The 17791-nt window shown below is 48.6% G+C and overlaps 1 protein-coding gene and 1 pseudogene across 1 annotated transcript; one reads left to right on the top strand and one right to left on the bottom strand.

Annotated features, from left to right (window-relative positions):
* The first annotated feature begins 3694 nt into the window (after window positions 1-3694).
* Window positions 3695-7542, top strand: LOC125947731 (uncharacterized). The gene is made up of 4 exons (XM_049672988.1): window positions 3695-3957; window positions 4042-4302; window positions 4427-4564; window positions 7535-7542. The coding sequence occupies exons 1-4, from the start codon at window positions 3729-3731 to the stop codon at window positions 7540-7542; spliced, it is 636 nt and encodes a 211-aa protein (XP_049528945.1). The 5' UTR covers window positions 3695-3728.
* A 44-nt stretch (window positions 7543-7586) lies between these two features.
* On the bottom strand, window positions 7587-9573 carry LOC125947732 (uncharacterized; annotated as a pseudogene).
* Between the last annotated feature and the right edge of the window lie 8218 nt (window positions 9574-17791).

The following is a 17791-nucleotide window of genomic DNA, read 5'->3' on the forward strand; positions in this document are numbered from 1 at the left end:
GCTGAGGTACGTGTTAATTCTCTGAGTTCGGCCTGAACTTCTGTTTCTGTAATGGGTTGGTCAAGGAGGTCGTTAGCGTTGCCTGCATAGTCGGGGTGTGTTACAGGAGGGTATGTGGGGAAGTACTGATTTCGAAGTTCTTGGAGGAATTCCGGTGGAGGTGTATCGGAAGTATGTATGAGTTTGGTGAGGTTGTGTCTTTGTGTGGTCTTAGATTGAGTGGAGTCTAACAAGTGCCTAAAGAGGTTCCAGGTCTGAGGCAGACTCATATTGCCATCTAGCTCATTGCATAGCGATTCCCAGTTGTGTCGTGAAAGAGTCTTCGCGTGCGTCTCTATCTCTTTGTTGAGACGGGCGAGGCGGCGTCTAAGTGTTCGGTTCCAGCGCTGCCTTTGCCAGCGTCGTTCAAGGCCTGCTTTAGCTTCCCATAAATGCAGGAGGCGGGAGTCAACTGTGTCGCTTGGGCAGTCCTGTCGTAGGCGACGAGTTACGGATCGGCCATGGCTTTCTAATTGTTTAGACCAGTCGGTGATGTCCGTGATGAGGATGACGGTGCGGGCTGCTTTACATGATCGGAAAGAGTCCCACTTTGTGAAAGTGGAGCCTCTGGGAGGTCTGCGGGGTAGTTGAGCATTTAAGAGAATTTCGATGATGGATATGATCACTACCTAGATTCTCTTGTGTGTTGCACCATGTGGCGTGAGGGAGGCGATGTGCGAATATAAGGTCTGGTGTAGTGTCTTTACAGACACTGTTTTCCGTGCGTGTAGGAGAGGTAGGATCGGTAAGAGGGGAGAGACCGGTCGGTTGCGCTGCTAACCACACCCGACATCATTTCGGTGTGTCGTGCTGGCAACCCCAGGCCGTATGCGGGGCCTTAAAGTCCCCTACGACGAGTAAGGGGCACTTGTTTGCTATGCACTTCGCAAGAGTAAAAAGGCATTCGAAGTTGCTTTGTAGGAATTTAGGGTGGCTATATACATTTAGGACGAATAGACTATTCGCTCGAGCATGCTGTGGCACAAGCTCAATTAGAATAGAAGGTGATCAATGTCTTGAATCGCTAGGGAATTAAAAATGGTGGTGATTGAGCGGCTAACTAGAAACGCTACCCGAGTGGGCGGGGGGATGGGGGCAGAATAGGACTATAGCCGGGGAGGGTGAATGGGTTGGAGGGCTCCTGAAGGGCAAGGATGTCGGGTCCCGTAGCGCAGGACAGCAGTTGGTGGACCACATGACGCTTCTGGCCAAAGCCCCGGCAGTTCCACTGCCAGAGTGTAAGAGAGTGTAAGATCATGGTTTGAAGCTGGCATCATGATAGTCGATTGGGGGGTTGGGAGTCGTGATAACGGGGGGGGGGGGGGGGGAAGTGGTGAGCAGTGGTAGGGATAGGGTTGTCCTGTCCTTCGGCTGCATTAGGCTTCTTACGTCTACTTGGGGTGGAGTCCAGCTTTGTGAGGCGGGTTGCGTAATAATTGAGCCGGGACTCAAGATCACTATAGCGGTCAGAAAACGCTTGGGTTAGCACGTCGAATCGGTGATTAAGAGCAGCATTGTCTTGTGTTGTGTGAATAACCGCGTCTTTGAGGTTCATGTGAGTGATAGCGTCCTGCAATTTTGCCTCAAAGCGAGCAGCAAAGGACTCAAGCAGGGTTGGAATGTCGTCTATAGTGAGATGTGGGTGGAGGGAGATGGCGTTGTGCATGGAGTTGAATTTGTAGAGGGTTGCGTGTCAGCCTCCATTGCTAGCGAATCAGGAGAGCAAGTAGGGTTGGAGTGGCTGGCCAAGGTATGGTCGTTGGGTGGGGTAAGGAGAGGAGGTTGAGGTGCGGTTGGAGCGGGGGTAGGTGAAATGGCAGATCCAGTGTCAAGAGCACTTACCTGGGCTTCCAGTTTGGTGATGCATTGCCGAAGAGCGGCGGCTTCTGCTCAGGCTGATGTAGCTTCTGCTGTGGCCGCCGCTGCCTCGTCCTGGGATTTGGCCAGGGCGTGTTGTAAACTGGGATTCACTGTCATGGATGTCGTGTGCTTGTGAGAAGAAAGGGGCGTGTTCCAGGCTTGTTTCAATGGCTCTGTCCAGGCTTTACTTGTGTTGGTTGGGCTGGGTGGGTCCGGATGACAATTGGGAAAAAATGTCCCGGGGTGGGGCCGATTCCTCCTGCTGCGTTTCTGGGTGGCTTGGCTGTTTCCGTGGCTGGTGAAGGTTTCGTCCCTTGCATGATCCCGTGCCGGTAAGGTGAGGGCCCTCACACAGAATGCACTTGGGCGTACTAGGGAGGTGTTGTTGCGAATGCTGTGTTCCACAGCGGGGGCTAATATTGGTCTTGGGGCTTGGGCATACGTCGTGACGGTGACCCGGCTGTCTGCAATTGGTAAAGGCATCCGGACTGCCACGGTATAGGGTGCAGCGGTGGATGGCTCTCATGTACTTGATGGAGTGTGGGACTGAGTTTGCGTCGAAGGTGATTAGGATGGAGTGCGTCTTTCCCATGCGTCGGGCTGCTAGTATGGTGTACTCCGGATTTCTTCTGTCTTGGTAAAGTTGCGTTGGGGTCTCGTCGTCATAGGCATTAGTTATGACTCCTTTGGTAGCCCCCGGTGGGGGTGCCACGTAAGCCGTGCAAGGGTAGGTTTGGTCTCCAATTGCGAGGGAGGTTAGCGTCTTGAGAGTTTCGGCTGTTGGTAAGTGTGTTGTTGCCATGGTGAAAGTATTGTTGGTCGGGTGGGTGTGCAGACAGAAGTCGTCCGGAAGACTGATTCGGAGCTGGGTCTGCACTGCCTTCGTAAGTCGAGGTGTTGGGACGTCTAGAAGTCGTAGTTCACCTCGCGGGCGAACGACCACTCGAATAGCGTTGGGTGGGGATGGTGGCAGCTGCTTGCTACGCTGCATTGTGAGGCGCGTCTCCTTGGTCGCAGGTGCTAGGCGGGCTGGCGTCTTGCCGCTGCGGGTGGCGGCTGCTGCGTCGTGCGCCGCGTTCCTGGCGTTCGTGGTTAGCTGCCTCAGAGGTAGCGTTGTCGGAGTGGTGAGGTGGTTTCGGCGAACTGGCTGGTCGGGAGGCGTAGGATTTATACAGCACTGGTGTCCAATCGTCTGACTGGAGCTCTTGTGCGGTTATGGTGTGGCCTTCAACCGTTACTTCCATCATAATGGCTGGCGTCGCCGGCGATGTCGGCGGAGAGGTAGAGTTTGGGTGAGGCTTAACTGGGCAGCTGAGCGTCTCGGTCCGATAATCGTTCTCAGCACAAAAAAGGTCACATTGCGCCCTGAATGGGCGGTTTCCCTCTCTTCCTTAGGCACTTATGTCGCTTCTCAAGCAGTTCCCACTTACCCCTCCCCGTTGGCGCTGAGCCGTGCTCCTTCAAGGGCTGCAGAAGATAGCGTCAACCTTTCCCTTTCCCTCAAGAACCACTTATCAAGCAGATTAGTGGCCGTAGGAGAGATTGGATAGGCGCAGCACGTACCGTTTGCCGCAGCCAACGTCGCAGGCATCCGCTCGCGTTGGCCCCTACGCGGCGTCTCTCCACCTCGCAGAGCTCGAGCGTACGAACGCGCCAGCTGTGGATGAAGGCGACGACACTCGGACGCAATCATATGGTTCACATAAATGCATGTTCTGCAAGGGTTACTGTATAGATGCCTTGCACCTACGTCACGGCCGGGAATTCTGGGATACCTGTTTACCATGTTGGAGGACCACCGGGCGTGACTGCAATCGCTCTCGTTAGCCATGGTACTATGCGCTGTATTTGGGTGCTCGAACCGCAGCAAAACGAAGAAGAGACGGCAGTCGGCGAACACAAATCTATTTCGCTTGCCAAAGGTCGTGCACAATCAGTGCGACCGCACGAGAACACTCAGTGCGAAGCGGCGCAGTGTGTGGCTGGCACGTATCAGACGCGCCGATCTCGACACCAACCGTGCCGATATCCGAGTCTGCGGCGCTCATTTCGTGTCAGGTAAGCTTGAAAGCCCTTTTTTTGTGTGTGTGATGATTGAAATACGGGGACAAGACGAAACAACCGCGCAAATTGCATTTGTAGGCAGGCCATCAAAGCTGTGGGAGGAGACGAATCCCGATTGGGCACCGTCGCTTCTGCTCGGATACGGCTTGCTTCATGCAGACCCTGCGCGCTACGACCGCGCGAAAAGACGGCGCTTGCAGAAAGATGAAGCTGATGCGGCGTCAGCGGCAGTGTCGGCGGCAATCGCAGAGTCGATCGGCACCGATACCGGCGACGCAGTGGAAGGCCAGCCACCACCGGGAGACGAAGACGAAAGCGGTACCGAAGAAAATGCGCCTGGTTTGTAACTTTCTGCAAATTTCGTGAACAACTTTGTTAAGGAGCCCACTGTGCATGTCAGCGTGGTACAATGTGTTTGCAATGAGTCATTTGCTTAAAATGTGTCATGATTTTTTTTTCGCAGGAGTCGCTGCGCAGACGGAGCTAACCTCGGTGGGCCTCCAAGCTTTGGAAACGGAGTGTCTCGCGCTCAACGAGGCCCTTTACGCTGCCCGGAGCGAAAACGAGCAGCTGCAGCTGTCAAAAGCAGCATTTCAAGGTTGTGAGGCAAAAGTAATTTTTTACACAGGAATGCCGAAGTTCACACAGTTAAACAGCTTGTTTGAAGTTCTTGAATCCCATGTGTCACACAATGTAAATAATTCATTGTAAAAGTTTCAAGAGTTCATTTTGTTTTTGATGAAGTTGAAGCTGAATCTGCACAATGTTGACTTGGGCTTCAGATTTGGGGTGTCTGAAGCTACAGTGTGTAGAATATTTGATAAGTGGCTGCACTGTGCATACTGTCGACTTAAGACCCAAATTGTGTGGCCAGATCGAACAGCACTGCGTCGTACAATGCCACAAGCGTTTTACGATGCATTTGGTGATGATGTGTCAGTCATCATTGATTGTTTTGAACTAAAGATAGAGCGGCCATCGTCATTCCTGCCAAGAAGTGAAACTTGGTCCCAGTATAAAGGCAGCAATACGGCCAAGTTCCTAATCGGCATTGCTCCTACAGGTGTTGTCACCTTTATATCTGAGGGCTGGGGAGGGAGGACTACCGACAGACACATCACTGAGCACTGCGGTCTGTTGGACTACTTGCTGCCTGGTGATGTGGTGCTTGCTGATCGAGGATTTAACATATCAGAAAGTGTTGGATTTTACTGCGCAAGGCTCCACATTCCAGCTTTTACCAGAGGTAAAAAACAGCTTTCAGCTGAAGAGGTAGAAAGCACAAGAAAGTTAGCCAATGTGCGCATCCATGTTGAGAGGGTTATTGGCCTAATCAGAAATAAATTTGTCATTCTGAAGTCTACATTGCACATTGACTATGTTACCTGCTGACCTGGAGACGAATTAGCACCAATAGATAAAATTGTCACGGTGTGCTGCGCCCTTTCGAATCTTTGTCCTTCTATAGTTGCAGAATTAAAGGACGCTAATGAGAGTCCTTAAAGGTTTTTACCGCAGTGCATGCATGCTATCAGAGCCGTAGTGTTTAATATTGTACACTAGCGAGAAGACCGACACTGCTGCCACCGAGAAATGAGCAATGGCAGCTGAACCACCATGAGAATCATGGGTAGCAGATAAGCTTGCTGTTCTTCTGGCTGTAAACGTTGCTGCGGCTTTGCAAATTGGTTCTTAGAAAGCAAATATGTGATTGCATTCATTACAGGAAGCAAGAATATGTCAACAAATCAAAGCATCATACCAAAAAGTAAAATGAAAGCAAAAAAATTTAGAAACTTGTATGGCAGGGCAAGGGTTGTCATCAGTACATTTTTTGGGAGTATTTTTGGGGGGAACAATTGGCACTCCTGTGTTGACTCACCTTGTGTGAAGGCTGCTTCATTCCTCTTTGTTTTGTAATTTTTGTCATGCACTGTGCCTTAGCTCCATATAGCTGCTGGTCTTCTGTAGCCTTCTATGCAATGATATGTTTCTTGCTTTTGCTAGAGGTTGCAGCGGAACAAGTATAACAAATAGCATTGCTTGCATACCTTTTCCTGTGTAATAAACTGGGCAACTCTAGATTTTATTTTGGTTTTACTGTTGCTGCTTATAACTGACTTATAGCTATGGCTGAATAGTATATCACACCAGGCAAATATGCAAGAACATTGTCTCACATCCCACAGGGCTCCATCTTGGTTCCGCTATTATTTTTAATTTATATTAATGATATTTTTGCCGGAATTTCCTCTTCTATACGGTTGTTTACGGATGACTGTTGTGTACAAAAATTCAGAACGACTTGTCACTTATTCATGACTGGTGTACTAAATGGAAAATGAATTTGAACATAGCACAGTGTGTACATCTCTTTTACTAAAAAGAAGAAACCAGTCAAGGTACCATCTGAACAATGTACTATTCAAGCAAGGTGGTACGTATAAGTATCTAGGTGTGCTACTGTCATCTGAATGCTCGTGAAAACCTCAGGTAAACATTATCATAGCCAAAGCTGGTAAAGCTTCGAATTTCATTCAACGAAAGCTGTGATGTTCGCATGCGAATTTACTATATACTACTTGTAACCTTCATTGCTGCTCTAGAACAAATACAAAACCTTGCTGCCAGGTTCATCTTGGGGCGGTACGGAAAGAGAGCTGCACTGCAATGAAGGCTGAGCTAGGATGGGAATCTCTGGCCGCTGCAATAAACTGAGATTTAAATTTTTATATTCGATTAAATATAATAAAACTGGAATTAATAGGGAAATTTAGCTATACGGAAACCTCATTACATTTCAAAGCCTACTAATCATAGTTGCAAAATCCTGGAGTACCCTGCCAATACGAACATGTGTGCCAACTCACTTTTTGTTCGAACAATTAAACAGTGGAATAAACTGACTGAAAAACAAGTGCATTGTGTGAACGAAGATGTATTTTATTCCATGTTGTAACTACCCCTGCTGTAACGCCTTTGGGCGCTGCGGGGTAATTGATGAATAAATAATAAAGAAATTGTGCTTTGTTCTGTACTGTCACGTTTTCCACAGTGATAGTTATGACACACCCGTTATTCTTTTTTGCACTGCGGGCAATACCATTTTTTGGTCTTGGGTGCACGAGAAAGTCCAACACATGTAAAGTGAAACCATTTGAGCGTACATTGCGCATTGTCGCATGCAATCATCTTTCCTACTTCTGGCCCATTGCAGAAGCAGTACGTTTCCTGCGAACTGCTCTGCTGCCGCGTGAAGTACCGACCAAAGAGTTCTGCAAGAATAGCTTTCACAAAAAACTTTCTTGCGGTAGAAAGCATATTTTTGCAGAACTCTGTGTCCCGCCTTATTCGTTCAATGTGGAGCAGATGTGGTGCCCAAACAACGAAATCACAGTAGTTTACATCACACACAGCCATTTGGGCCTGCACTTGGTAATAGTACGCATGGCAGGGTTGTAATTGCATGACACCGTTGACTTCAGCTAGGCAGGTGTTGGCGGAACTGAAGTTAGTAGCGTCGCGAAGTACGTACGGACACTTGAATTCTGCGACTCCTTTGCCGCAACAGATGCATGACACAAGGGCATCTGGCGTTGCTCCAGCAAATGGATGCGTCGTGCTCAGATGAAGGCCAAACCTGCGCCACGTGAATTGTTCATGCTTTAATCTCTCATGAGCTTCATAGGCCTTGAGAGCATCTTGCTCATGATTGATCCCCCACATCACAGCTGGTGTTCTAAGGCTTCTATTTTCCGGGTAACAGATCTCTTTGAGCAATGAGACGCTGGGTCTCTCTACACTGGTATGACATACCCTTTTCATAACAGAGGCTGTTACTCTGCCAGCTCTGTACAAAAACCACTGCTGAGAATGGTTCTGCTGTCTTGTGGATGCTTCTACACGTTTCACGGTGTCGTCACTCATGACATATGCTGAAACAAAGTTCTCCGACTTCTGTACAAGTGCCTCATAGGTGCAGGCTGCATTGTCTTTAGAATATAAACATCTCAAATCTACTTTGTGCTTTGGTTCTGGTTTCTTGAAGGCCTCACAGTATCCGGGTAGTATTGAAAATATCGCAGGCACGGTTCTTGCTTCCTTGATACCCATGCACAATTTGTGCAGCTCTTCTGGTGAAGGAGGTGGAATGTCCATTCGTAGCTTTTTTTTCTGGACATCTGCGTGGCTGCCATCTAGAAGCTGTTTTTTCCCTCTCGATGAAGTGAAATCAATGTCTTTCAGGCGCTTAAACTGCACCTTTTCCACATATGTAGGCAGCCACGCATTATCCTTTCCGGTACATGTTTTGTCATTTCTCATCCTTACGCCTGTATCCACAGCGAAGAGGCAGGCTCCAATGTGAGAGCATGCCTCACCTACCCCTGCCAAGCAGGTGCAGTGGGCGGTGAGCACACTACCATCAGTCATGCACAGGGCCCACACCTTCAAGGGACCATCTCCTAGTCTCTGGGAATGGTTTACCTGCAAATATTTAAGGCAGGATATCAAACAGCTTTTCCACACACGCACCAAATGCATTTCATCTCAGAAAGTGAGCACACACATTATCTGGAACAATGACCACTTTTACAGCTGCTCTGTGGTGTCTCAGATACAGTAGAGGAGAGCAAGCAAGTTAATCTCCGAGGTGTACAGAAAGAGGTTATAAATGATACGTTGTCTTTTGCATGAAGACATTCTTAATGCAGCAGTAGTGTAAGAAGGCAGAGCTTCAAGAAGACAGCCACGCCAAGGTGTGTCATGACTACAAAAACGAGCACCAGTAGTACCCACATCCGCACTCGGGCACTGAAAACTGCCTTCGGTTTCATTGATTGATTGGGTGGATGATTGGGTTTGGCATCTCAAAGTGATTATGAGAGGCACTGACTGGGATGGGTAGGCCTCCGGATTAATTTCGGACGCATTGGTTTCTTTATTGCGGACGGAAACCTTGACATTGCGTCATTTCGCGTTTCCATTCCCATCTAAATGTGGTCGCCGAAACCAGGCTCATCAGAATGCGCGTGCTTGCGGCAGCACAACATTTTACAGCCATCGAGCAACCGCGGCCAGCAACGCAACATTTTGTAGCTTGGCATTTGAGTATGGTTACAGGTAAATGTGGATGTTGGGCTTACCTCCCCAAGCAGGAGCACTTTTCCTTGCTGGAGCCGTTTTGTTCACAAGCTCTTGACCCAGCCGCTTGTAAAATAATTGTGTGCCTCAAGGGACTTGAACGCTTTCATCTCCTGCAGAGTCACGAAGCTCGAGGAGTAGACAAGGTAGTTGACGATGTCCCCGTGCGTCACTTCAGGCAGGGCATTGACATCCGTCGTCGTGTCGGTGCCCGGTCGCAGCGTGTACGGGTCAACACCATCGCACATTCGCACCTTTTCTTCGTATCGAGCGCGCGCCGATCCGATTAACTGAGCGTAATATGCTGAGTTAAACGGCTTTCCGCCAGGAGCGGGTGGCATTGCGCCTAGAAACTGTAAAAACACGTCAAGCCAACGAACGCGTGAATGGCACAGCACTAAACGAGGCAAGAAATGGTCCTCCAACATGGGCGGCCGCTTGGCGGAGCGACGGTCGTGACGTCACGTGCAAGCTATCTATAGCGTAGTACCATAAAGAAAAAAAAGTTGTATAGCGTAGTGGTTACGACGCTCGCCTTCGGACCGGCGGTACGCGGGTTCGAATCCCGCCTCGGCAAGAAAGTTTATGTTATTTTCTTTCTTTGTAGTTTCTTGATACGCACCACAAATTACGGCTGCCTTAAACAGCTTCGCTGTTAGAAGCGTGGCTAGTTGCCTCCAGACAACGTCACTGTGACCTTAGCTCCGTTGAAATATGGCTGTACAATATACTGCGTTTTGGCCACATTTATTCCTTGTACAATTTGTTTCGGTACGTGTTGTACTGCGACAAAGCAGTCAAGTCTCCAGTTTGGACAAAAGTTTTGTAAAGCCGGTCTTTAACATTAATGCGATGAAGTAAGGACGGGTGGATCCAGGGCTTTTTAAGTATCATACGTCTGGAGACTTTCTTACTCGGAAAGTGCTGAACGTATAAATCTTTGATCTTAATTATAAATGCCTCGTACGCAGAATTTGCGTCACCTGCGCAGTATACGTCGGCTCATGGCGCATTTCGAACCACAACCTAAATGTTTCAAGATTACTTTGAGTTATTACATGACAATAACGATCACATCGTTGTGAGGCCTTAGTGGTGCGTTTAAATGCGCTTAAATATATTCCTATATGATGGCTCAAGTCACTGCAAACTACACCCGTTGCCCTTAGCGACAACTCTACACTCGTTACAAATGTGTCAAGAAGTGTTGCTGACTGTAGTGTAATGCGAGTCGGAGATTTAATAGGGCTTGAGCACCTATTAGAAGATACAATCATATAAAAGTCGGATTGCAGTGTGCTGTCACTCAACATATCGATATTAAGAACTCCACCAGAGAAAACAGTGTACTTATTTTCATTCGCATAGTGATAAGACTAAGCATTTCAAGAATTCTGATGCATCCCCATTTGGGGGGCGATAGAGAACGGAAAATACAGTGCGGTTGCTGAGAAGCGAGAGCATCTCGCAACTATCAGATGCAAAAGAGAACTATGACATTAATTGGCATTCAATAGCTAAAAAGACAACAAGCGATACGCCGCCATCTCTACGCCCAATTGGACGGTTAATAAAATACGTCTGGTACTTTGGGAGCGCTAAAACGTTATCATCTACATACGACGTTTCAGATATCGTCAGGAGATCGAAGTAAAAGGCAAAGTCGTTTATCAACACAGTAAGCTCATCAAACTTGTTGCACATTGAACAAGCGTTGATGTGAAAACACTTCACGGAGTGGGAATTTAAGAACTCAGAACCGAGGTGCCCTTTTATCTGTTCAGGAGTCATGTATCCTCAAGCGTCCAGAGCCGACATTATCGACGCAAGAAAAAAAAACGAGCTGTTCATGCGTTCCCATTATCACTTTCTTTGAGCGGACTGTCTGCAATCATGCGATCTACATTTGTCATCGACACAATGCGCAATACAGGCGTTGAATGACCTCTGCGCGCAAGCACTCTACCTTTACTGCTGCAGACTTTCAACCAACCGAGAACATTTTTACGGAAAATTGCAGACCCGAAGAGTTGTTTATTGTTCTCTTCCGTGTCAGGTGTTCGTCTGCGAACACGGTCCTTGAGACGCCTTCGTACTCAAGTGACTGAGTTGTCAACCGCTCTTTCCGGGCTTTTGTCAAAACAACCTTGCGTTTGGAACGACGCGTAAAGCGCACAATAACGTTCTTCACCGTACTGTTCTGGGTTTTAACCCTGTGACATATATCGATGTCCGATTCATCAATGAATTCACCTAGTTTATGGCCAGTAGCTTTGATAGCTGCCGTTTTATCGCAGCCATCAGGCAGACCTTTTATTTCAATGCTGTTTAGTGTCTGATACTGCTCTGGCTCGTCTATCCGAGCTTGCAGTCTCCGATTTTCGTGTTCGAGTTGCGTGTTCTTTTCCATGAGTTTCTTCATGTCCAGCTTTAGCTCCCTAACATCCTTTTGGATTTCCGATACACTGTCGCAGGTATCCGAGCCGTACTTTACACCCTCCTTGAGAGAACAAATTTCAAGATGCAGTTCCCTGCGGAATTCGTCAAACTGTTTCAGAAGGTCTTTGTCCTTGCTTTCTTTTGACATTGTCATAAGGCGCAGTTGACGGAAAAACTAAAAGAAATATGTCAGCTATGCTCGGCAGCGGCGCACGGGGAGCAGGTAATTACAGAAAAATTGAATTGTGAGTGACAATCACTTAGTCTATAGGACAAACTACAAGAAATACTCAGCAGCAGCGCCATTCACGGGTGTATATAAATGTGAGTACAGAACGGTTAGACTAACCTGCAAATCTGTATGACCTTTTAGCACCGGGCCAAGACAGCACGTTGCCACAGCTGTTGAGTACGTGTGGTCGGTCCCGTCGCTGTCAGGATCCTTTTGTAGCTGTTTCGTGGTGACGTAGGGCCAACGTGGTATCCATGTAACCTTCTCGGTTTGTAGCAGTTGATTCCGGGCGTTTGATATGATGCGTTGCGCTGCAATATTGTGCTGCATCACTTGCGGGCGTGATTTCTTGACGCTGGTAACAAGGCATGGCTTATAAATTAACAATGCCTCGTTTGACAAGCTTCGAGTGTGCCGAGTGAAAGGGCAAGAGTGGCTTCCTTATCCTCGGTTTCACGAACCAGCACACATTTTTGCTCGAAAGGCTCAGTCTGAGATCAAAAAAATGTCTTGAATTATTCAATGTAAGCTCGTGCGTCAGTTCCAGAGGCTGCAGTTCTTTTTTCAATGTTTTTAAAATTCCACAAATGGCAGGTTCGAAAACTTGATCACTTCTATAATCAAACATCACGAAGGCATCCAGAAACTTACACAGTTTAACAGCTAGATACGCTTAAAGGTGACTTTTAGTATTGGGGTCCTGATGAGCGAGCTAGATAAATATCACTTGCCACCGGCGCCAGCCAACAACCTATACAGACGCCATTTCCTTGAATATAATTTCATTCATCTGATGAGGTAAATGTTGCGCTTAAATAAAAGGCCAACATTTCAAGAAACCGCCAAGAGAAACACCTGCGGCATTTTGAAAGGCAACTGATCCAAAACCGCATATGCAACCTTCAACATATAGTAGCAGCTTGTCATGCAGGCATAAGGAAGCGGGCCGGGTTATTGTCCCATGCCTTGGCGGCACCCCACAGTCGTTTTGCTGCAAGAAGCCATTTTGCGTGGTCTGGCCAGGCATGACGATCACCCGAGGCATTGATGTTGCGAACCCAAAGGATGACGTAGTCTTGAAAGCCGCGAAACGTCGGTATATTCACGAGCGCCGGCTGCAGGGAAGCGTGGACGGCGTTCCCAGGCAGGACGCAACCGCTGACGGACGGGAAACTGGTCGTCATAACCTGGAGTTGCTGTGTCAGCTCGGCGATGGCGTGGACGAAGTTATCTGAGCATCCCTGCCCTAGAGCCACCGAGGAGCCTTGGACGCCGTCCCCGGACGGTGCAACGGGTACTTGCGACGGTGGTAGGGCGGCGGGCTCCATCCCTGAGGAAGCTTGAATGGTGTTCCTGGGAAGGACCCTATTGCAAAACCCAATATCCAGTGCCCAGTGCCATGCCTGATTATGGGACCAGTGTCACGCGCTGGATACTCGGGCGCTGGCAAGGCGCGCCATACTGGGAGACGCTGGGTACTGGTACAAAATGGAGCTCTAGAGCGAGAAGTACGTGGTGCCTGGCTACCTTATGTATTTTTTGAAATACGAAAACTAACAGAGAGCGTTGTACTTCAATAAAAAAGTTTTATAAAAGTAAAAAAAAAAAACAGTTCCTAGGATTCGAACCTCCAACCTACAGATGGCGTAGTTGTACCTCCAACCTACAACTACGCCATGCTAATGTGTGAGTACCGACTCATAATTTGCCTTGCCAACACCCAGACACAGTTGCAGTCTTGCGCAGTCATCTCGCACAGACGTCTCGCACGAACATGGTAGATGCGCTATCGCCCCGTAACTAAAACTTACACCTCTATCAAAACGAAGAAGTTGTTGTGCGTATTGCATAGTATGCCTCGAAGTACTCCAACACTTATTTGTATTTGCGATTGTTATCCTAACTCCGCAAAAATTCTTCAATGAACCGCCGACCCGGGACGCTGTACGGGCTATTACTGCCGATTTTGACAGCCGTTTCTTACTCTTCGCGCAAGGCTAATGCAACATTTCCATTGCTTGACAATGCATTTCAATCTACACGTATGTGTAGTCACATATCTACGTCAGAGACCCGGTCGGTTCATGCAGCTGGCAGCCTTGGGCGTCAGCACATATAGATATATTTATAACGCGTCATATTGGCGCTCATCGCTTGTTGTGCTGACACTGTATACACGAAAGAATGGTCTGTTTAAAAACACCGATGGGAAAACTGAACTACATTGTGATTTATCCTCGTTAGACTCGTTGATTCCTCAGCCCAGACGGGCCGATAGAGTGCAGACGGACTCAGCGGCTACGGTAGGCCTAACCTTCGGTGGAAGTGAACTATCTCGACGCGGATACCTGGTGAATGCGAAAATGCTTGTGTTTGAGCTTCACAACCTTTTAACTATTATTTTTAGCACACTGGGGAAAGTGGAAGCGCACGAATCGCCTCAGCTTTGTTCTCCGTGCGATAATATCAATCAGCGGCAGGCTTCCTGAGGTCCGTTCGAACACGTCTGAACGGCTGCTGGGTTCCGTGTCGACTGTACAACACTGCGACAACTGGCAGTCATCGCTTGCGTACAAACTACTGGAAAACGAGGCGCTATCTGCGTTTGCGTAATTTCCTTCACGAATGCCGCTATCCGCACAGTCAAAATGGAATGCACAAAGCGAAAGCGATCTTCAGTGTCGCATATGCATGTGGATGCCAGCTCACGCACCTTTATTCCAAGCTGCAACACCGCCGACAAGAAACAGACATTTATGACCCCAAATTATAGTGCTATTTAGGACAGGTGTCTGTTTTTTTTGCACATGACATGCCTATAAAATTGTATCAAGCATTTAATATTCAACAGCGCCTATACTCCGACAGTGCGGCACAAACGAAACCAGCGCAGTTTCCAGTACGAGCCAGCGAACTCCAGCGACAACCAGCGCGTGTACAGCGCACACCAGTGCGCCCCAGCGTCATAGCAGTGAAACCATGGCGTGTCGTCCAGTGTGACCCAGCTCTTCTGCAGTGATCTCACCAGTGTCGCAGTGACACCCAGTAACTCCGAGCGTGCGCCAGCGTCCCCAGTGCCATCCAGTGTCAATAAACGCGCTGGTTTCACACTGGAAGGCACTGGAAGACGCTGGTTCTTGCAATAGGGTCGTTTTAGTGCAATAAAAATAGAGAGAAAAAAAGCTTTTAAAAAAAGTTGTTGTCGCAGTTTCACCTGAAAGGCGAAGCATCAATTGCGATAGCAAATTTGTAGAGAGCTATACGGAGTAATGATAGTAGCTTTATCAGCTGTATAAACTTGGACATGCAGCAGCACCGGCAACACGCAGAACTGTTGTCGACGCCGTCGGCGTTTTGCCCACGCTCGCACAAAATGCGTGCGGCGTAGGTGACTGTTGCCGGAGCCTCCGATATAAATAGGCACTTGGTGCCGCAGCTATCAGATGCCCAAGAGACAGGTTTTCGAACCGACGCAACTGTACCTTGTATGGAACGAACCACCTCCTGGTGGGCATCGACAGCGCTCTTGCAGTCGTCCACGCGACGGTGACCAGGAATTGCCATTGGTTCCATGATTGCACATGCAAGACTCGGCGACACGCGGCATTTCGCCGAGTTTAGGCGGTTCGAGTGCATTGGCGACGCTGGGAAGATGCATCCGACGAGTGAGCAGATCGTTTCGCTGCTTGTACGGTACGTCGGTGGAGCCGGCCGTTCTTCAATGTCCACGATCTCATGGCGCGCTTTTTCAACGGCGGCCGTCCCGAAAACAGCCAATGGCACCCACCAGAACCATCTTCGGCGACTTCTCATTCTCGTAGCCATTTGCGGCAGCGTCACCGAGTGTAATAAAGGAAAGCGAGACTTGGGAGCGGGCGCTCGCACGACGGGCGCTAGGCGAAGACGAGGACGAAGCAGAATAGAACAGCTGGCCCAGGAACGGGTGCTGCCTCTGTGTCTCCTCTGTTCCGTTACTGTATGTATATATAGGTGTGTGTGTGTGTGTGTGTGTGAAAATAATAGTATGATATGAAATATTAATATGAAAAAAAGAATGGCACAGTGGAGGCTCTGCGTCAGGGCCGCTTCAAACTCCCCTGACGAAGAGAGTTCCACTCTCGAAATTGTTGGCATAACTATGAATTTTCATTTACCACAACACCTCCATTGTAGCATCATTTATTAATATATATATATATATATATATATATATATAATGTGTCTGACTATAGATTACAAGTGCATGAAACGCGGCCTAATAATGCGCCGATAAGTTATTTCTTAATTGCCAGGTCGCTAATCGATCAGACATGGCCAACAATAAAGAAATTTAGAGCAAACATTGAGCTGAAAAAAATAACAACGAAGCTTCTGTGTTTTCAAAGACGGTTAGAGGATCCCAAGAAACTCCCTAATTCAAGAAGTAGCTAAAGCTGTCCACTTCCAGTCTATATAAATCGCAAGTGATGTCTGGGAACACCGTGCTAACTGGCCCGCCATGCCATGCATGCCACCATGCTGCATAAGCTTTAATATTTCGGGTACGCGGACCATGGATCCAGCACTATCACCTACAATTATGAACCACATAGAGGCGTAGTCAGATTTTTTTTTCGGGGAGGGGAGGGGGGAGCATGCACTTGACTGGGGACGGGTAGGGCGGGCGTGGAGTGTTGGTGTGGCTAGGCTCCACACTAACAGAGTGTGAAGAAGATGCACCCTCCGACCAGTAAAACTAAGCGCCGCAGTTTACGAGGCAAGAACTGCGCCATCTTCGACCTGCCCAAGTCCTCGCTCTTCTCCTGCTAACATGGTCGCAATATCTGTCGGAGGTATTTGCACTTTTGCGCTTGTGGACACCGGCGCCGCCGTTTCTGTTACAGCCACCAAAATCTGCAGTTCGCTGCGCAAGGTGACCACGCCACTGTCTGGACTGTCGTTTCACACGGCAAACGCGCAGCACGTTTCACCTCTCGCAGCCTGTACTGCCCGTGTGCTTTTACAAGGCGTTTTGTACATTGTCGAGTTTATTGTTCTTCGTGTCTGCTCACATGACGTCATCCTTGGGTGGAACTTCTTGTGCCGTCATAATGCCGTCATGAACTGCGCACGAGCTGAAGTTGAATTTTCACCGCTGTGTAACGCACCATCCCACGACGCTCTCGATCAGCCGCCTAAACTGGTCGTGCGTGAGGGCACTAACATTCTGCCTGGCACTTTTGCCATTGTCCCAGTCGTCTGCGCTGCCGTCACCGATGCTACGGCCATCTTTACACCATCTGACACCTTTATGAGTCGCAAAGCCGTTCCACTGCCTTTTGCAACGCTTGACATCAGCACCGGCATCAGCAATATTTTTGTGTGCAATCCACTTTCTGCGTCGGTTACGTTGCTTGTCGGCGAATGTCTCGGCCGCATGGACCAGCTTGACTCTTCGTTGTTTGTTACCGTGCCAGAGGAATCTTTCCATATTGTCTCCAACGAACCCATCGCCCTTTTAACGCTTGAAGAGGCGTCGAGTGACATGTTCTCCAGTTCCATCGCCACTACACTAATCCCTGCCGAACACTCCGAGCTCCTTCAGCTTCTATACCACTTTAAAAAGTCCTATGATGTTTCTCAGCCGCAACTGGGCCGAACGTCAGAATTGCAGCACTACATTGATACCGGCTTACACCAGCCGTTGCGTCAACGACCGTACCGCGTCTCTGCCGATGAGCGTCGCGTCATTAGCGACCAAGTCGACGATGTGATACACCGTGGCGTTATTCAACCATCCCACATTCCCTGGGCATCTCCTCTCGTTCTCGTTCGCAAGAAGGACGGGTCTATTCGCTTTTGCGTTGACTACCGTCGATTAAATAAGGTCACGCGCAAGGACGTACGTATATCCTTTACCGCGCATCGACGACGCCCTTGACAGCCTTCAGGGCGCAGAATTCTTTTCGTCCTTAGACTTGCGTTCTCGCTACTCACAGGTTCCCATGGCTGAACCCAATCGCCAGGAAATGGCAT

This window comes from Dermacentor silvarum, chromosome 8, assembly GCF_013339745.2.
Source record: "Dermacentor silvarum isolate Dsil-2018 chromosome 8, BIME_Dsil_1.4, whole genome shotgun sequence".
In the NCBI taxonomy this organism is placed as follows: Eukaryota; Metazoa; Arthropoda; class Arachnida; order Ixodida; family Ixodidae; genus Dermacentor; species Dermacentor silvarum.

Coding starts and splice junctions, on each gene's coding strand:
- LOC125947731 (XM_049672988.1), top strand. CDS start 3,729: ATGGTACTATGCGCTGTATTTGGGTGCTCGAACCGCAGCAAAACGAAG. Junction 3,958..4,041: donor CGGCGCTCATTTCGTGTCAG/GTAAGCTTGAAA, acceptor TTGCATTTGTAG/GCAGGCCATCAAAGCTGTGG. Junction 4,303..4,426: donor TACCGAAGAAAATGCGCCTG/GTTTGTAACTTT, acceptor TTTTTTTCGCAG/GAGTCGCTGCGCAGACGGAG.